The sequence below is a fragment of the Heptranchias perlo genome, chromosome 32, assembly GCF_035084215.1.
Source record: "Heptranchias perlo isolate sHepPer1 chromosome 32, sHepPer1.hap1, whole genome shotgun sequence".
Taxonomy (NCBI): domain Eukaryota; kingdom Metazoa; phylum Chordata; class Chondrichthyes; order Hexanchiformes; family Hexanchidae; genus Heptranchias; species Heptranchias perlo.
The window spans coordinates 27,807,588-27,827,364 of record NC_090356.1 but is presented as its reverse complement, the minus strand read 5'-3'; the positions used below and the strand labels follow the sequence as shown (position 1 = coordinate 27,827,364).

The following is a 19,777-nucleotide window of genomic DNA, read 5'->3' as shown; positions in this document are numbered from 1 at the left end:
TGCTGAGGCCTGGCAGCATGAACTAGCAGGTGGACTAACAATTCAGATCTCTGGTCCCTCTTGTAGTGGTTTTTCACTCACCTCCTCATGTGGGCTCCTCTGCTAAAATATAAGTAGAGTACCAAATGTAAATATCTGTGCCTGTATATACAGTATTTGTATACATACACAGATTCGTGTTCATGCTTTATCCATATTTTATTGAAACTTCATAAAATATCGAGAGGGACTTGACTCTCCAGATTTGCCTATACACCTCATTCAGAAACCCTCAGCCAAGCCTTTCCTTCTAGACTTGACTCTTCCAACACCATTCTTTCTGGCCTTCCAAGCTCCACCTTACATCAATTCCAAATTCATCCAGATCTCTGACGCCTGCATTTTATCTTGCACAAAATTTCACTATCACCCCAATCCTTGTTGACCTCTATTGGGGGCTTGTCCAACAAATCAATTTTAAAAACCTTATCCTTTGTTAAAATTGGATAGCTATGTGGTGAAGGATAGAATACTAGAGCTTGGTCTTTAGTTGCTTCCAAGCCTTTATTCACAGAGATTCCCCTTACACACACCCTCGAGATAAGCTCTCCTATAAAAAGGATACAAGAGCATCGCCAATTGATACCCACCACCTGAATACAATTAACACTCATTGGTATAAATCATACAATTAACATCCTTTGCTTCAAATCCCTCCATGGCCTCACCCCTTTCTACCTCTGCAACCTCCTCCAGCCCTACATTCTTTCCTGCATTCTCCACTTTCTCTGCTCTAGTCTACTTGGACAAGAAGCCCGAGAAGCAAAGTTCCTTCGTGGGCTCTTGCCGGATAACTTCTCCCCTGTCAGAGGAGCATGGTGCAGGCATTGCTGAAGTGCTCTTGCAGATGCAATGTGCCTGCCCCAGTCATACAAACGGCTCCAACCCTGCAATTTAGATTCGGGTCCATGTTTTCAGGTATGGGGTTCCACTATGCTGTACATGCGCCAGAGGAACAGAACCCCAGATATCTAACTCCTACATCTTATATAACTTGCTGTTACTCCCAGCTTGAAAATTATTAAGGAATTAAAATTAAATAAATTAAAAAGGTAAAGGAAAATATATATGTGTTTATATAAAATAAAGGCCAGTCATTTGTACTTTTCACGGAATATTGGACAAAGTCAAGGAATTCAAAAAAAAATGGCCTAGAAATTGAGCCATGCATTGCCAATTTTTCAGGCACGAAGCGGCTTCCTAAGCCTCCAATATGACGGGCAGGAAGCGCACGCTCATTACGAGCCTGAAATGCGCCATCCGCCATATTTGCAAAAGCAAAAAAAAAAAAATCGCTGTGCAGCGCCCAGGCTACGATTCCTGCGCCTGAACGGTGAGGCCGTTTGCGCCCCCCGATATAGGGCCTCTGATCTCATTCCATCAATCTGGCAAGCTGCGGAGAGTAAGAAGCAGCTCGCCAGATTGATGGAATGAGATCAGAGGCCCTATATCGGGGGCGCAAACGGCCTCACCGTTCAGGCGCAGGAATCGTAGCCTGTGCCTCCAATGAGGCCGATGTCTCAGGATGTCCCAAAATGTTTCAGAGCCAATTAATTACTTTTGAAGTCAATTTGAGAACAGCAAAGTCTCCCAAACAGCAGTGAGATAAATTTCTGTTTTGGTGATGGTGGAAGGATGCGGACACCAGTAAACCCTACATGGATTATCAAAACAGAAATAAAGAAAATTTAAAAGTAAAATTTAATTGCACCTTGTTATGCTTGAATGTCACCTCCAGTCCATGATCAGTTTCCTTCAGCTATAATTAGTACAGAAAGTTCTCTGGGTTTCTCATTGTAAAAATGACTGAAAAAATTAACTTGGTGGAAAATCAGAGTGTTAGCTACAGATGCCTCCATTGTATAATGGCCTGCACTTTCCTGCAAAAGGGTTTACTCTTCTCAATCCCGTAGCCCATAAAAGGGTGTTTCTGCCTGAGAAATACACCTCCAGCAAAAATGGTCCAATTTCATCTTCCTTCTCTTTCCAACTGGGGTAAGAAAAAAAATCAATGCAAAGCTTTTATTTGCTGTGCTCTCATGATAACAATGTGAGCATCTACATGTAAGTTAATCCAGATGAATATCAGTTTCTTGATGACAATGAACTCTCTCAGGTCCTTGTTTGGTGTTTCTTTTGTGTTCAAAATTTAGTTTCCAAAATTCCCAAGAAAGGCCAAGGATAAGTTGGGCTCCATCCAGGCAAGGATGAAGTTGTTTTTGTTAAGACTTTTCGCAATTTAAAACAGACACTGGGTCTTCTTTTATGCCGAGCTTCAGAGTGTAATACAGCTTTGGCAGTTAAGGCTGGTGCTGCCATTTCCTGGTTAAATTAAAATTTCATTTTATTGCTCCCTCACCAAGCAGTTCTTCCTTGCATATTTTCAAGGTGGCCAAGTTATTCTATATCTATTTGGCAGCTTAACTGCTCAGTCCCAACACTAAATCCTCTTGACAGGTCAATCCATCAAACTTCTGGCCCAATTAAATCAACTGAAAATAGTTCCCCTTCTGGCTCTGAGTGAGTGCACAGTATTTTTACTGAAAAATACATGTTATATAGGTCCCAACTGGCCACTGCTGAGTTAGCTGATTTCAGCCAAGGTGACAACAAAGGGTATTACAACTGGCCTCACTGCAGGAGGGAAATAAAAGATAAGAAAGAGAAAAAAAACAGTCCTGATTGCTGTTCAGTGAAGCCTGCTGGAAAGAATGGAGTATAAGAACCAGTTGGTTTTGGCTGTGGTTTAATAGCTGAATGACACTCACTGCCTAGACTCACACAAGGAGAGTGGCCACTTGTGCAAGACACTAGAGGGGTCCTGATGTCTGTGGAGCTAGACCACAGCAGGAGCCAGTCCGCAGAAGAGGGGGGGAAAAAATGGAGCAAATAGAAAACTCAAATGAAAATCTCCCTGAAATAAGGACAATAATTCTAAAGGAAGTGACTTTTATGCAACCACTGGATTTAAATCAACAGAATATTTAATTGTTATAATGCCCTGGAAGAGTAAAATCATCTGGGCATGATAAGCTGCTGGCACTATATTCAAAGTAATCAGTCCTGCAGCAACTCTTCCTGGTAAATACAACAATGGTTGACCTGGTTGCATTCATGATGAGAACACATCCAGTCTTGAGAGTTCTGGCATTCAATAAGTTGGACGATCAGCCCTTGAACCCATTTGGATGCCAATTTTATAATGCATGCCCTAACCTTTGAAATGGATAGTTGAACCCTTATGGAAGAGGAAAACTAATGTGAATTATTTAAAAGTTAAAAATATTAGAAAGCAGAGAGTATTGGGTATTAGCTAGAAATTAGGAAACAAACTTAAAAGAATAAAAATAGAAAAGCCACAAAGTGGAAGAGAACAGGGAAACAAGAAAAGCTGAGACAAGCAGAACTAAACTTATTTTAGCTCTCCAAAGTCTGCTGCACCAAATGCACCATCTGGCGTAGTGCAGTATGATGAGGCTGTATCACAGTAGTTGGAGCAGCTCCAGAGTGGTTAAAATTGGCCAGAGTTCCTCAGGCTCAGGTTAGAGAAATAAAATCAGCCAAGATACCCACTTGATCGCTATCCTGTGATCCCCGGCCCACGTGCACGTGGATGTCAGCACTGACGTCCCCCCATCCTCAATGATTGCGGAGCCCAGCACGTGAGTGCAAAAGGTCAGAGGCTGGGTATTCTGCGGCGAGTGACTCACCTCCTGACTCCCCAAAGCCTTTCCACCATCTACAGGGCACAAGTCAGGAGTGTGATGGAATACTCTCCACTTGCCTGGATGAGTGCAGCTTCAATAACACTCAAGAAGCTCGACACCATCCAGGACAAAGCAGCCCGCTTAATTGGCACCCCATCCACCACCCTAAACATTCACTCCCTTCACCACCAGTGCACTGTGGCTGCAGTGTGTACCATCCACAGGATGCACTGCAACAACTCGCCAAGGCTTCTTCGACAGCACCTCCCAAACCCGCGACCTCTACCACCTAGAAGGACAAGAGCAGCAGGCACATGGGAACACCACCACCTGCACGTTCCCCTCCAAGTCACACACCATCCCGACTTGGAAATATATCGCTGTTCCTTCATCATCCCTGGGTCAAAATCCTGGAACTCCCTTCCTAACAACACTGTGGGAGAACCTTCACCACACGGACTGCAGCAGTTCAAGAAGGCGGCTCACCACCATCTTCTCAAGGGCAATTAGGGATGGGCAATAAATGCTGGCCTTGCCAGCGACGCCCACATCCCATGAACGAATAAAAAAAAAATCCATAGGACAGTGTCCTAGACCTAACTATCTTCAGCTGCTTCATCAATGACCTCTCTATCATAAGGTCAGAATCGGGCTCTTCACTGATGATTGCACAGTGTGCAACTCCATTCGCAATTCCTCAGATAATGAAGCAGTCCATGCCCACATGCAGCAAGACCTGGACAATATCCAGGTTTGGGCTGATAAGTGGCGAGTAACAATTGCGCCACATAAGTGTTAGGCAATGACCATCTCTCACAAGAGAGAGTCTAACCAGCTCCCCATGACATTTAATGGCATTACCATCGCCGAATCCCCCATCATCAACATCCTGGGGGTCAGAAACTCAACCGGCAAAATAAATGCAGTGGCTACTACAGCAGATCAGAGGCTGGGTATTTTGCAGCGAATGGCTCTCCTCCACCTACAAGGTATAAGTCAGGAGTGTGATGGAATACGCTCTGCTTGCCTGAATGAGTGCAGCTCTGCCAACACTAGGACGAAGTGGTCCGTTTGATTGGCACCCCATATACATCCATTCCCTCCACCACCAGCGTACTGTGGCTGCAGTGTGTCCTATCTTTCGGATGCACTGCAGCAACTCGCCAAGGTTTCTTCGGCAACACCTCCCAAATCTGCGACCGCCACTAGCTAGAAGGATAAGGGAGGCAGGTGGATGGGAACACCATCACCCCCAACTTCCCCCTCCAAGTCACACACCATCCCGACTTGGGCATACACGTATTGCCATTTCTTCATTGTCATGGGTCAAAGTCCTGGAACTCCTTAACCAACAGCATTGTGGGAGTACCCCCAACACACGGACTGCACTGGTTCAGGAAGAAGGCCCGCCATTGCTTTCTCAATGGTAACTAGGGATGGGCAATAAATGCTGGCCTTTCCAGCGACACCCATATCCCGAGAATGAATTTTTTAAAATGCACGTGTTGGACTCCGCCATCATTGTTGAGGATGGGAATGTTCATGGAGCCTCTTCCTGCCGTTCGTTGCTTCACTGTTCACCAGCATTCGTGACTGGATTGGGTGGAGCTGCTTTGACCTTATTTATTGGTTGTGGGATCTGCAATGGTAGCTTTCTTTAGTCTAACAGTAAGGTGAAAGCTCCTTTAGGAAAATATGAAAATGCAAAGTTAGGTATTAAATGCAAGGATATAACTAAAATAAAAAGCTATTGAGGACTTAATGACCCAATGGCCATTTGTGTGCTTTGTGTCTGTGTCAAAAGATATCTTGTTGTACTAGGCTACCCCTCCCAAAATTTAATCCATTCTAATAAATGGTGCAAAACTGCATATTGTGCCATCAAATATTTATTTTGTCTACTTGTATCACTTCATTCCCTTACTCCCCCCAAAAGCATTAATCCTTGCTGGAGTACAGATCTAGGTGCACTGGCTGCCCTATTGTATCTTGCCCAAGTGGCCATTCTTCATGTGAGCCTAGGCACTGAATGCTGGCAGAGTATTCTACCACAGCTGGGGAAGGAGGGGGCATTCTCGTGGAGCTCAAACCTGCTCACACATGCACACTTCCAGCAGGAACTGTTGAACAAAAATGAGGAGCAGGAAGTCTAGTTAATATTCCCTTGCCTAACCCAGAGGGGGGAGAAAGAGGGGAGGTGGTGAGGGGGAGAGAGAAACACTAAAGCCAATTGTAGCGCCCCTAACTGTGCTCCATCTGAGATCAATGACTTTAGCATTGACCAAAGATTGAGCCTGGGAGCTTCCTGGTCTGAAAGGCTCACCTACTCACGGCCTGAACCAAAGGGCACTCATTGCCTAATTTAAATAAGTTTCCAGTGTCATTTAACGTGTTTGAGCTGTGCAACAGACAAAGACAAAAAGATGTAGGTGACCTGCAATGGTCACTGGCTCATCAAAATTTTTTTTCCGAATCACTAATACTGTACTTACTTCATTTCACTGACACTTTAGCAACCCTGACTTCAGCAAAAGCACAGTAAAGAAAACAAAGCTCCTTACAGCAATAGGAAGATTGCCATTGGACGCAGCCATGTTTTCTGGCTACTCAAGGGGTTCAGCCTGCCCCTGTCGATACAAAGATAGTTTTCTGCTCGCTGGCATTCTTCCTAGCCATGGATACCAATCCTCACACAACAAAATTATTAACAGCAGCTACCCTCCAGCACCTCGCTAATTTGCTATTCTTCACTTGACAATCTGTAGGCTATTAAACCAAAGGGGCCATCGTGCCTGTGTCAGTTTCCACAAATGAGTACTTGAAAGTACTCATTTCCATTGTGATTTCCAACAAACGTTCACCTGAGGAAGGAGGAAACCTCCGAAAGCTTGTGAATTTAAAATAAAATTGCTGGACTATAACTTGGTGTTGTAAAATTGTTTACAATTGTCAACCCCAGTCCATCACCGGCATCTCCACATCATACTTGAAAGTAGACATTAGTGGATATCAATGAGGGACAGAAACCCTAATTTTTCTATTCATTAGCCCAGGGACACTAAAGCCATCCTGGATAACTCAGTGCAGATCAGGAATCAAATCTTGCGTCACCCCAAGCTTCGGGTGGAGCTTTCTTTATATTTTTCAATAGCTACTGGTTCCCATCAATTATGTTGTGTATTTCAGTCAGTGATGTTAGAGACTGATACTACCATTCAGTCGGTCCTGAAAGACTGTTGGCCCTGTTATCTCGAGAATTTCTCTAGCAGTTCATCATATCAAACACCTAATGGGAGTAGATGTCTGACATTTACCAAATGGTAAACGTGCATTATGTTTATATATATTAATGTACATACAGCATGCCATCCCCTAACCCTGCTACAAGGTATTGAGGAAAGATAAAGGAGGAAAAAAAAGGAGGTGGGATGGGAGTATTGATCAAAGATACAGTTACAGCACTGGAAAGGGATTGATGTACTCGAGGTTTCAAAGACAGAATCTATTTGGTTAGAATTAAGGAACAATAGAGGAACTATTAGGCTGCAGGGTGTATACTATAGGCCACCAAATAGTGGGGAGGAGACAGAGGAGCAAATTTCAGAAAGGTGCAAAAACTGTAGAGTTGTGATATTGAGGGACTTCAATTATCCTAATATAGACTGGGAAAATAACAGTGTAAAGGGCAAAGAGGGGGAGGAATTCCTGAAATGTATACAAGAGAACTTTCTTGATTAGTATGTTTCCAGCCCAACGAGGAAGGAAGCAGTGCTGGATCTAGTTCCGGGGAATGAAGTGGGGCAAGTGAAGCATATTTCAGTGTTTGGGGGGGGGGGGCATTTGGGAAACAGTGATCGCAATATCATTAGGTTTGGAGTAATTGTGGAAAAGGACAAGGAAAAATCAAATGTGAAAATACTCAACTGGAGGAGGGCTAATTTCAGTGAGTTGAAAGGGGGTCTGGCCCAGGTGGGTTGGAATCAAAGATTGGCAGATAAAACATTAAATGAGCAATGGGAGACCTTCAAAGAGGAGATAGTTTGGGTACAGACTCGACTCATTCCCACAAGGGGGGAAGGAATGGCATCCAAAGCTAGAGTTCCCTGGATGACTAAAGATAGAGATTAAAATGAAACAGAAAAATGATAAGCGTCAGGCTCATAATACAATAAAGAACCAAGCTGAAAACAGAAAGTACAAAGAAGAAATAAAAAACAAAATGATAGGCAAAGAGTGTATGAGAATAGATTAGCGGGTAACATAAAAAGGAACCCAAAAGTCTTTTTTTTAATAAACATATAAATAGTAAAAGTGTAGTCAAAGGAAGGGTGGGGCCGATTAAGCACCAAAAAGGAGATCATCTTGTGGAAGCCGAAGGCATGGCTGAGGTACTAAATGTGTACTTTGCATCTGTCTTCACTAAGGAAGAGAATGCATCGAATGTCACAGTAAAGGAGGAGGTAGTAAAGAAATTGGTTAGGATAAAAATAAATAAAGGAGGTAAGAAATGTCACCTGGTCCGGATGGGATGCATCCTAGGTTACTAAGGGAAGTAAAGGTGGAAATTGAGGAGGCTCTGGCCACAACTTTTCAATACTCCTTAGATATGGGAGCGGTGCTAGAGGACCGAGGATTGCAAATGTTACAGCCCTGTTCAAAAAAGGGGAGAAGGATAAACCCGGCAACTAAAGACCAGACAGATAATGTCGGTGGTGGAGATACTTTTAGAGACAACAATCCGAGACAAAATTAATTATCACTTGGAAAAATATGGATTAATAAATGACAGCCAGCATGGATTTGTTAAAGGCAAGTCGTGTCTGACTAACTTGATTTGAGTTCTTTGATGAAGTAACGGCAAGGGTTGATGAAGGTAATGTGGTTGATGTGTAGGATTTTCAAAAGGCGTTTGATAAAGTACCACATAATAGACTTGTTAGCAAAGTTGAAGCCCATGGGACTAAAGGGGCAGTGTGGATACAAAATTGGCTAAGAGTCAGAAAGCAGAGAGTAGTGGTGAAGTTGATTATCAGACTGGAGGGAAGTATTTGTGGTGTCCCCAAGAAGCCGGTGTTAGGGCCACTGCTCTTTTTGATATATATTAACGACCTGGACTTGGGTATACAGGACATAATTTCAAAGTTTGCAGATGACACAAAACTCGGAAATGTTGTAAACAGTGAGGAAGAAAGTAACAAACTTCAGGAGGGCATAGATAGACTGGTGAAATGGGCAGACATTTGGTAGGTGCAATTTAACGAAGTTATGTATTTTGGTAGGAAGAATAAGGAGACACAATATAAAATTAATAGTACAATTGTAATGGGGGTGCAGGAAGAGAGAGACCTGGGGATGCGCATACACAAATCTTTTGAAGGTGGCTGGACAAGTTGAGAAGGCTGTTAAAAAAGCATATGGGATCCTTGGCTTTATAAATAGAGGCATAGAGTACAAAAGCAAGGAAGTTATGCTAAACCTTTATGGATCACTGGTTAGGCCCCAACTGGATTAGTGTGTCCAATTCTGGGCACCACACTTTAGGAACGAGGTCAAGGCTTAGAGAGGGTGCAAAGAAGATTTAGTAGAATGGTACCAGGGATGAGGAACTTCAGTTACATAGATAGACTAGAGAAGCTGGGAGTGTTCTGCTTGGAGCAGAGAAGGTTGAAGGGAGATTTAATAGAGGCGTTCAAAATCATGTAAGGTTTTGATAAGAGCAAATAAGGAGAAACTGTTTCCAGTGGCTGAAGGATCAGTGACCAGAGGACAGAAATTTAAGGTCAATGGCAAAAGAACCAGAGGCGAGATGAAGAGAAATTTTTTTACGCAGCGAGTTATGATGATCTGGAATGCACTGCCTGAAAGGGTGGTGGAAGCAGATTCAATAATAACTTTGAAAAGGGAATTGGATAAATACTTGAAAGGGAAAAATTTGCAGTGCTATGGGGAAAGGGTAGGGGAGCGGGACTAATTGAAGAGCTCTTTCATAGAGCCGGCACAGCCACAATGGGCCGAATGCCCTCCTTCTGTGCTGTAGCAGTATCATTCTATGATTTTAAGTAACAAGTGAAATAAAATCTGACATCACACTGGCATGTCAGCTTAAATTTATTTAGAGCTAGCCCAAAATTCATCATCAGTCAGAGGGCTAAAACTATTTAAACAGTAGGACGCACACTGGTTATATGTAAAACTAAAAGGACAAAACAGGGTGTGGCTGAACATTAAGTTATTGATCTTTTCTATATGTTTAACTTGTCCATATCATAGCAATTATCTATAATTCTTTACTTTCGAGTACTTTTTAAAATACCTTGCATCTAATTTTATTTTGGATGGAACCCTATCCTGGAGTAATACTCTAGAAAGTTGCTTTTTTAAAAGTAAATACAGATGGGGTACAGATACACAAATCACTAAAAGTAGCGACACAGGTTAATAAGACTATAAAAAAGCAAACAAAGCGTTGAAGTTCATTTCTAGAGGCCTAGAATTGAAAAGTAGAGAAGTTATGTTAAACTTATATAAAACCTTGGTTAGACCACACTTGGAGTGATGTGCACAATTCTGGTCTCCATATTATAAAAAGGACTTAGAGGCACTCAAGAAGGTGCAAAAAAGATTTACAAGGATGATACCAGAACTGAGAGGTTATACCTATCAGGGAAGACTGAACAGGCTGGGGCTCTTTTCTCTAGAAAACAGAAGGCTGAGGGGTGACCTGATAGAGGTCTTTAAGATAATGAAAGGTTTGATAAGGTAGGCCTCGAAAAAATGTTTCCACTTGGCAGGGGTGGGGGGGTGGTGGTCCAAAACTAGGGGCCATAAATATAAGACAGTCACCAATGAATCCAATAGGGAATTCAGGAGCAACTTCTTTACCGAGAGAGTGGTTAGAATGTGGAACTCGCTACCACAAGGAGTAGCTGAAGCGAATTGCATAGATACATTTAAGGGGAAGCTAGATGTAAACATGAGGGAAAAAAGAATACAAGGTTATGCTGATAGGGTTAGATGAAGAGGGGGAGGCTCATGTGGAGCATAAACATCAGCATGGACCAATTAGGTTGAATGGCATGTTTCTGTGCTGTAAATTTTATGTAATACCTTCCCTGGGCTGTTTAAAACCCATGAACTAGACTTTATTTGCCAGTGTATCAACACTGAGTGCATTTGAACGATCTAGTTTTCTGGTGTCGTGAAGATTAGGATTTAAAAGTAAATTTGGGGTCTCCCCTGATGTCTCAGTGATGAAATGCACTGCTTTGTGTAGCACTGATCCACTAGGACTAAGGATGTCCCAGGCCAGACTGAATTCTTGATGGATATCGAACGAGGACTAGATCAAGCTGGTTTATGACGGCCCTTGCTGTTGAATACCCCCAACACTCACTGTCCAGCCTCACACATGAAAAATGGCCACATGGGCAAGGTACCTGAAAGTTGCTGGCACCAATGGAGTCAAACCCCAGCATCAGTCACCACCTTCAGAAAAGGTGGGAGTAAATTAGGGGAAAAATTAAAATAATGTAACTACATCTTCAGTATTTTTTTTATTCGTTGATGGGGATGTGGGCGACACTGGTAAGGCCAGCATTTATTGCCCATCCCTAGTTGCCCTTGAGAAAGTGGCGGTGAACCGCCTTCTTGAACCGCTGCAGTCCGTGTGGTGAAGATATTTACTTCCAAGAAATCCTCTTATTAGCCTTGTACTCTGATGGTTTCAGACTGAGAGCAGTGTTCATCCAACAGCACCCAAGATATAGCTCCAAATTCCTTTGCAGATATCCAGAATAAAGGACAATAAAATTGCATTTCCCACAACTACATCTAGATGGTGAGACATTCAAAGGATGCCCACCCAATTAGAGCTGTCAAGCAAACATATATAGTGAACTACCCCACATGATGCTTATAACTGAATAGAATGGTTTGACCCATTGATCAGCTCCAAACACTTTGACTGATCCGTTAGATAGGTCACTACTGAACGACAATGGCAGCAATCAACCTACGCATAATCAAGGTCTTTCTATATCAGCCAGTCTGGGATATGTGTTCCCTGTAGTTTGCAGGAACAGCTGCAGTATCCAGTATTGGCCATGTGCGTGATGTCACCAGCAAGAAAGAATCCAATAAATAACTCATCATAAGCCCCAAATGCTTCATTTTTATCACACCCCTGATGAGCCTGCCAACACATCATCTAGGTTCACGTGTAAAAAAAAAAGTGGTCAGTTGGGCAAAGTACTGGAGGACTGAGAGTACACATGTAGCTGTCATGTTGAATGTCAGCACCTCCAAGAGAGGAGGGTGGAATTTTTTTTTTTAAAAACTCACCCCCCCTTGAGCTTCAAGCTCTTCACTGAGCAGCTTTGAGCTTTCTGTTGATCTTCGGTAGGGAGAAAGCAGTGTTTCAATAATTGACTGTGGCTTTAGCTAAAACGGCAGCAGTGGACAAATCAAAATGAGGGCTGATTTTAACCCGGCTCGCTTGGTGGAAACAGGGTAGTAGTGGAGTTACAATCACTGTGAACCACTTACCGCCCCCTTACTGCTCTGCTGTCATATGTACTGGAGTCTTCCACTGTGTGGTACAGGCCCCTGACTGAATCAGACGGGGGCCTCATTACTGTATGCAAATCTGTATGATATATATAGAATCCCAATGCAATTTAGAGGGATGAATGAGCAGAGGAAGCACCGTGCAAGCTCCACCCAGTTGAACCGGGCAATGACTAGGAAGAGACCTCAAAAACATAAGTACAGAATTATATTTGTGGAGCCAGGAGGAGCAGGAGCGCTCCGGTGGGCTCCATGAGAATAATGTGGGCACGATTGCCCCAGATTTCCCCAGTCCGTGGTTGGACCCCCTATCCCCGGACCTACGCTCCTGCCGATTGGAATGGCCTCGTTGTCACCCAATAGTGCACCAGCTTTGAGCCAGTGAGCTGCAGCAGGACACTTGGCTCAAGAAGGACCGGGCATTCCATCAACAGGAATGAGCCGACGCTGCACCTGATGCCCACCTATTTCATGCCTGGACTTAAAATCTACCCCATGATTTTAAATGATACGTAGAACTAATTCTCTGTTCCTCGGACTCTGGCCTTTTGTGCATCCCTCCTCCCTTCACCCCACCAATGGCGGTCGTGCCTTTAGCTGCCCATGCTCTGGAATTCCCTCCCTAAATCCCTTCACTTCTCCACCTACCTCTCCTCTTTCAAAACCCTCCTTAAAACTCACCTCTTTGACCAAACTTTTGGTCACTTCTAATATTTCTTTTGGCTCAGCATCCATGTTTTTCCTTAAACCTCTGAATTGGCTTGGCATTTTTTTTACATTAGAGGTGCAATTTAAATGCAAGGTGTTGGTTTAAGTCTCCCCCTTCTGTATGATATGTACCCATGGCAGAATTATGGGCAGATGTTTTGGATTCTGGGGCAAGGATCTAAAAAGTAGCATGCTAATTGAAGTTATGAAAAATGCAATTTCAAAAATAGCGAAGGACTGCAATCTTCATCAAGTCAGTAATGCAGCAATTGGTATAATTATTTACAACACACAACATAACTGATGAAACTGACACGTGGCTCTTCTGTCCATCTCCCTCCCCAGACCAAAAAAAAAGTTTGCCAAAACATTTCACGAAGATCATGCCCGTTAAACCTTTCTAATAGACACAGTGAAGCATCCTAATAGCACCTGCAGAGCCAACTGTCCTTAAACCACTGAAGGGTCTGATTTACTCATTGTTTCCTTGACTTGGGTATTACAGTCCCCATCACTTATAGCGGGCGCATTCGTGTTAACGTGATTTGCTCACTATATGCAATGGCTGGAATAATGGGGAAAAACTACATATTTGAAACATACTTCAATGAAACTAATATAAAAAGGGACTGTGAGAGTGTTAGAATCACCCAGCTTTGGGACACCTCATTTAAACTGTTCCCAGACGGTCGGGTCAGGAGAGAGACTCAAATTAAACAAACTTTATAAGAAAGACAAGTTTGTGAATTTCCCCTAATCCTTATTCCTGGGATAGTCTCCATCCTTTAGGGATTAATAGTTTATATAAAACTGCCAATGAACAGAATTTGTGCTCCTCTTATCCATTAATTCTAATCTACAATCAGTTTATAATCTCGGGACATGGTTTCAGATGTCAAACTGCAGGGATCAGACACTGACTACTGATATTCAATGTAGAGCAAGGTCAGTGTTAACATTTGACAGACTTTATGGCAGGTGAGCAGCACTTTTAATAAGAACTGAATATTGCACAGCTGCCAGAGCTTTCTACTTTGACTCGAAAGCCACTGTTAAGTGCTTGTAGCAGACAACATAATTAAAGAAACAGCACATTTCGGGCTGATTTAGCATTGTGCCAGCTACAATTTGCAGAGCGTGATGTAAATTAACAAAGGCTAAACTTGATCGGTGAAGGAATTGCTTTTTGCTTTCCTTGAAGGTTATCAGATAGAATAAAAAACACATTTAGACCAGCAAAAAAACACAACATTTGTGTTTTTGCTCAAAATGAATGGAGTACTTAAGGTGCTATAACCGGCAACTTTGAAATGGGTGTAAATGCAAATGGATAATAGTTATTGCTTTTTGGCCGAGATATGCGACTGCCCGTTTTCAATGAGGATGTTTTAAATGGTGCGGACAGTACGAGTGTCATTAATTTTAGTTTAAAAGAAAAACAAAACGCACTATAGGTTGTTTTCTACAACCTTAGAAGGAAGGAATTTGACCTAGCTAAACTAGATTGGATAAGGTCCAAACATTTCTTGGCTTACCATTGCAGCTCTTCATCTTGAGATGTTCCTGCAGGTCCTCTCTTGCTATTGCCTCACTACAACGATGACATTTCCCAAAGCTGTCTTTCTTATCGCACTCGGTCAGCCTGTGCTCAGTAAGGCTGGCTATTTCTACCACCTGAATAGAAAAAACAATCCACAATTACTCATAGATCTCAGCAATTCAGTTTGCTAGTCATGCAAATGCAGAGTGGATATGGAAGTCATGTTGAGCAATAAAAAGATCCATAGCACCTCAGTGCCGTGTGGTATTCTCAGTTTCAAACAAATTTAATAGGGCGATAAAGTGCTTATGTTTTAGACTGAAAAATATCAATTCTGTCAATTACTGGAGGGTAGATTCAATAAATTTCAGATATATTGCAGTTTCTGAATAGTTATGTTGTGTTCGTTTCTGAAAGTATAAAGCACACTGAGGTCAAAACTAATATCTACATCAGAGGAAAGATGGCTTTGTCATAAAAGTCGGTTTTGTCAGTGAAAAAAAGTGACAGCGCTGTTCGTCTACATGACACCATGCAGACGCATCTAGTATCAGTTTGGAAAATGGACAAGCTCACTGTTGAACACTTTGTTCCACAATCCCATTTTGTACTAAATTTATAGCATTGCATTACTTTGAACACAAATTTAGCATATACATATACAACCTAGAGGACATCACTATACCTTTTAAGCTGGCATCAGGTAAAACAACCCTCGACATTTTTACAATGTTGTCAGGATCCCCAAGGGAAATAGTTGACAAACTGGACTGAACTTTCCAGAAACAGTTACAGTTCCACTAAAAAGCATCATCAGCTCCATAACGAAAGGTTCACAGCTTCTCTTTTCTGTTTTTTAAATTTATGTTAAGCTTGTTGCTGGGCTTTTGTTTGTCCAGTGACGGATGCTGCAGAAGGTTGTATGCTGGAAGAATCACCACCTCAGTGGATGCTGGCCCCAAATTCCCTGCAGAAAGTCATTCAGCTGCCTCAAAGAAGTACTGTGCACCTACAACCCAGAGTAAGGTGGGGAAAGGCAGCTTGTAATTCTTATTGTAGCCTCAAAATGGCAAATCTTTTACGACTGTACAAAGTCGTAAGATATGGATAGCTTGTATGATTCACTGCATGGTGAGATCTTGAACAAAGAACAAGGCAAACCATCCCAATCCTGTGCACATCAAATGCCTCTATATAACCTACATGGAAGAGGCCTGCAATCTGGCTGCCTACCCCAACCCTCTGGTAAAAGAATAAGGGTGGGCCAAAGGATAAGAAAGCAAATAACTTGAAAAATATGACAAAGAATGAAAATCAAGTGCAGTGTTCCTGCTATTCTGTAAAGCTCATCCAATCAAAAATTCTTTCTGCCCTGCTACCAAACAATGCAAATTCAACCACAGCTACTTGCTTTTTTTTAAAAAAAGAGAAAATGTGAGCCCAAGTACCTTGTATAGTTTTATTAATGTTTCAGAGTTCACCAAAATCCCTGAAAATTTCTGCTATCCCTATTAAATTATTAACCTAATCAAATTGCATGGTCAGAAGGATCCCAAAATATTTGTACCACTCATCTGAAACATTGAGTTTTGTTGAAGCCCATGAAAAACAGGAAAATGGTGGGAAGGCATTTGCACTTCCAGAGTAGCTAGGTGTGTAGCAGCATTGGTGCATGGGCTATGGTGAGTCATGGCACTTTGCCATACTGCAGAACAGGTCTGGGTTTAGATAGCACTGGGGTGGGGTTTAGTATAAGTGGGGTACTGCAGCCTGGCAGTACTGTAGTGGGGCTGGTGTCTTGGGGATTTGCTTGTGTGGGGACAGGGATGCTGGAGATAGCAGTACTGGGAGATTTTTTTTATTCGTTCATGGGATGTGGGCATCGCTGGCGAGGCCAGCATTTAATGCCCATTCCTAATTGCCCTTGAGAAGGTGGTGGTGAGCCGCCTTCTTGAACCGCTGCAGTCCGTGTGGTGAAGGTTCTCCCACAGTGCTGTTAGGAAGGGAGTTCCAGGATTTTGACCCAGTGACGATGAAGGAACGGCAATATATTTCCAAGTCGGGATGGTGTGTGACTTGGAGGGCAATGTGCAGGTGGTGTTATTCCCATGTGCCTGCTGCCCTTGTCCTTCTAGGTGGTAGAGGTCGTGGGTTTGGGAGGTGCTGTTGAAGAAGCCTTGATGAGTTGCTGCAGTGCATCCTATGGATGGTACACACTGCAGCCAGTGCGCCGGTGGTGAATGGAGTGAATGTCTAGTGTGGTAGATGGGGTGCCAATCAAGCGGGCTGCATTGTCCTGGATGGTGTCGAGCTTCTTGAGTGTTGTTGAAGCTGCACTCATCCAGGCAAGTGGAGAGTATTCCATCACACTCCTGACTTGTGCCTTGTAGATGGTGGAAAGGCTTTGGGGAGTCAGGGGGTGAGTCACTCACCACAGAATACCCAGCCTCTGACCTGCTCTTGTAGCCACAGTATTTATATGGCTGGTCCAGTTAAGTTTCTGGTCAACGGTGATCCCCAGGATGTTGATGGTGGGGGATTCGGCGATGGTAATGCCGTTGAATGTCAAGTGGAGGTGGTTAGACACTCTCTTGTTGGAGATGGTCATTGCCTGGCACTTGTCTGGCGCGAATGATACTTGCCACTTATCAGCCCAAGCCTGGATGTTGTCCAGGTCTTGCTGCATGTGGGCTCGGACTGCTTCATTATCTGAGAGGTTGCGAATGGAACTGAACACTGTGCAATCATCAGTGAACATCCCCTTTTCTGACCTTATGATGGAGGGAAGGTCACTGATGAAGCAGCTGAAGATGGTTGGGCTTAGGACACTGCCCAAATTGGTCTTGAAGGTTGGGAGTGCTTGGGAAGGAGTTGCTGACATCTGGGAATAGAGGAGCGGGTGTTGGGAGTATTGGGAATGGAGCACTATGAAGGTGGCTATGAGGTCTGAAAGTAGCACGAAGTAAATACTGGGGCCAGAAACATTTGAAGGAGGGTCCCATATTCTGGTTGGGCAGTTCTGAGATACTGGAGCAATGGGAAGAGGTCCAACAGCATGATGAGGTGTTACACTATTGGGGAGAGTCTGGGGGTCTGGCTATATTGCTGAGGAGAGAGGTGCAGGAGAATGGAAGTTATGGACCTTCGTCCATTCCTCCCTCCATTTCCTAAGGTCAGAAGCAGATTGGAAGCCATTTTCCTATTACTCAGCTGGCAACTGGATCTTTGTTGATTAGAACAGTTAATGTGTTTCTCATGTTATTTCCAGACGTGCAGTTACTAAAAGCACAGTAAGCACTTTTATCAACTAATAGCTGGTTCCTGGCTCAGTGTGGGAAGGAGCAGTGCAGCTGGCTCAGCGGATGCTGGGTTGTGTGAGAGAGCAGCCCAAGTTGCATGGGGTATCAGCCTGAGGCAGCATGCAGAGTTGACTCAGGCAGTGCTGTGGAGAATGATGCCACAGTGCCAACAATCCTGGAAGCGAAGAAGTTCCATTTAATGTTATACCTGCAGAGATGTGGAGCTTTCCGTCACGCTTTTTCCCTCATGCCTGTCGGACTTTTTTATGCAGACTTTGTTGATTGGCTCAAAACAAAATAGCAACAAATTGGAACTGAAGTAGTAGGGAACATACAAAAAAAAGGGAGGAAAACGGCCAGAAAACTACCAATCCTGAATGGCACTAAGGGGAACCAAGTTTAAAAGAAAAACAGTGAACCAATCAACTCGCTCAAAGAACATTTTACAGTCCTTTCATCGGCCCATTTTTCATGCAGTAACTAAAACTTGTAATCTCCAAACTAAGTTTAAAAAAAAACTTTTTAATCAGGTCGTCCCAGCGGTCAAATTTAGTGATTTTAATTGAGGGAAAACATACAGAGATGGCTAGGCAGAGAGAGACAAAGGGAGATGGACAGGTTTAGTCATATTATTGTGAAATAGGTAATTTTTTCTGCATTTATCTTAGTTTATTGCTGAGTTTTTTTTGTTTTCAATAACAGAAACAACTTGAATTTTGAAAGCCCTTCAAGTTAAAACCTGTGATACCTGTGAGCAAAACAAAGAGTAATCAAGTAGTACAGAGTTAACTTAGTCATGTTGGAGACGTATACTACCATACAGTCTGTTCCTTTGAGACTGACGGCCCTGTTGTCCTCAGAGTTACTCTAGCACGTTGCTGGAATGTCATACTCCTTATTGAGAAAAGAGCAGAAAACAGACCTCACTCAATATGAATAGAGTCAGGGTGAGGTAAAACGTGCATTTCAATTCATAATATTTGACACAATGCATAATAATATATTGACTACTAGTTTGAGTCTCTCTTTCCCAGGCACTTATATTTATTTTGTTCTCCATCACAGACTTCAGGGGCTCCATTTTAGCACCCGCTATCGGGTGCGTTCCTGCCGGTGGAGCCCCAAAAATCGGGGAATCCTGGAGCGGGTCGGGAGCCCGGCTCCAACCCGCCCACTTCCGGGTTCCCCACAGATGCACCGACGTGCGCGCGCAGACCCCGCATGTGGGACTCCCGCAGGCAATTAAAGCCGGTGGGGTGCCACTTAACAATATTTATCTAGCTATTTCAGGTCATTAACAGACCTGATTAAGGGAATATGTCAGGAGGGGTGGGATTTTAGAAACAACTGGGACTGTTTCCCATACTGGGGGAAACACTCCCAGTTGAAATGGACGTGTTGCAGCTGTCAACCTGTGGCAGCTGCAAAGGTCCATTTGACAGGTGTGGGGGGGGGGGACCCTCACTCATTGCAGGAGGCCACTCTGTCACTTGGGACAAAGTTTGGCCTCCACCACCCTCCTCCTGACAATCAAATTCACCAACTTGCACACTTACCCCGGGGTCCAGAAACATGTACCTACCTTGCGGACCCCCTCAGATGTACATCTTCCGGATGGGGGCCGCCGTAGCTGCAGTCATGACCTCCTCGGAGGGCGAACAGCATCATCAGCCTCCACCTCTGCCACGTGAAGCTCCACAACACAGTGCTGTGACACATCCACCTGTACAGCAGGAGGGAGGGCAACCGCAGAGAGAGAGATGCGTCGCAGGGGGCACTACCCTCGCCACAGGGTCCACAGACCGAGGCTCAGCTTCCTGGACCTCTCTGAGCAGCAGTGCACACAGAGGCTCAGAGTCGCTCGACATGTAGTCGTGGACATCTGCAGCCTCCTTCATGCCAAGCTGCTCCTGGCTGGC

The 19,777-nt window shown here is 43.6% G+C and overlaps 1 protein-coding gene and 1 non-coding gene across 2 annotated transcripts in view; both read right to left on the bottom strand.

Moving 5' to 3' along the window:
• The window catches only part of cep104 (centrosomal protein 104), a 258,478-nt gene that overhangs the window by 57,692 nt on the left and 181,009 nt on the right, over positions 1 to 19,777 (bottom strand). Inside the window, exon 20 of the mRNA XM_067970659.1 lies at positions 14,555 to 14,693. Within this exon, the coding sequence (XP_067826760.1) occupies positions 14,555 to 14,693 (139 nt within the window). The remainder of the gene's footprint in view (positions 1 to 14,554; positions 14,694 to 19,777) is intronic.
• On the bottom strand, positions 18,653 to 18,789 carry LOC137301226 (small nucleolar RNA U109). Its single transcript, XR_010958249.1, has one exon. It is a non-coding gene; the product is annotated as a small nucleolar RNA U109 (small nucleolar RNA).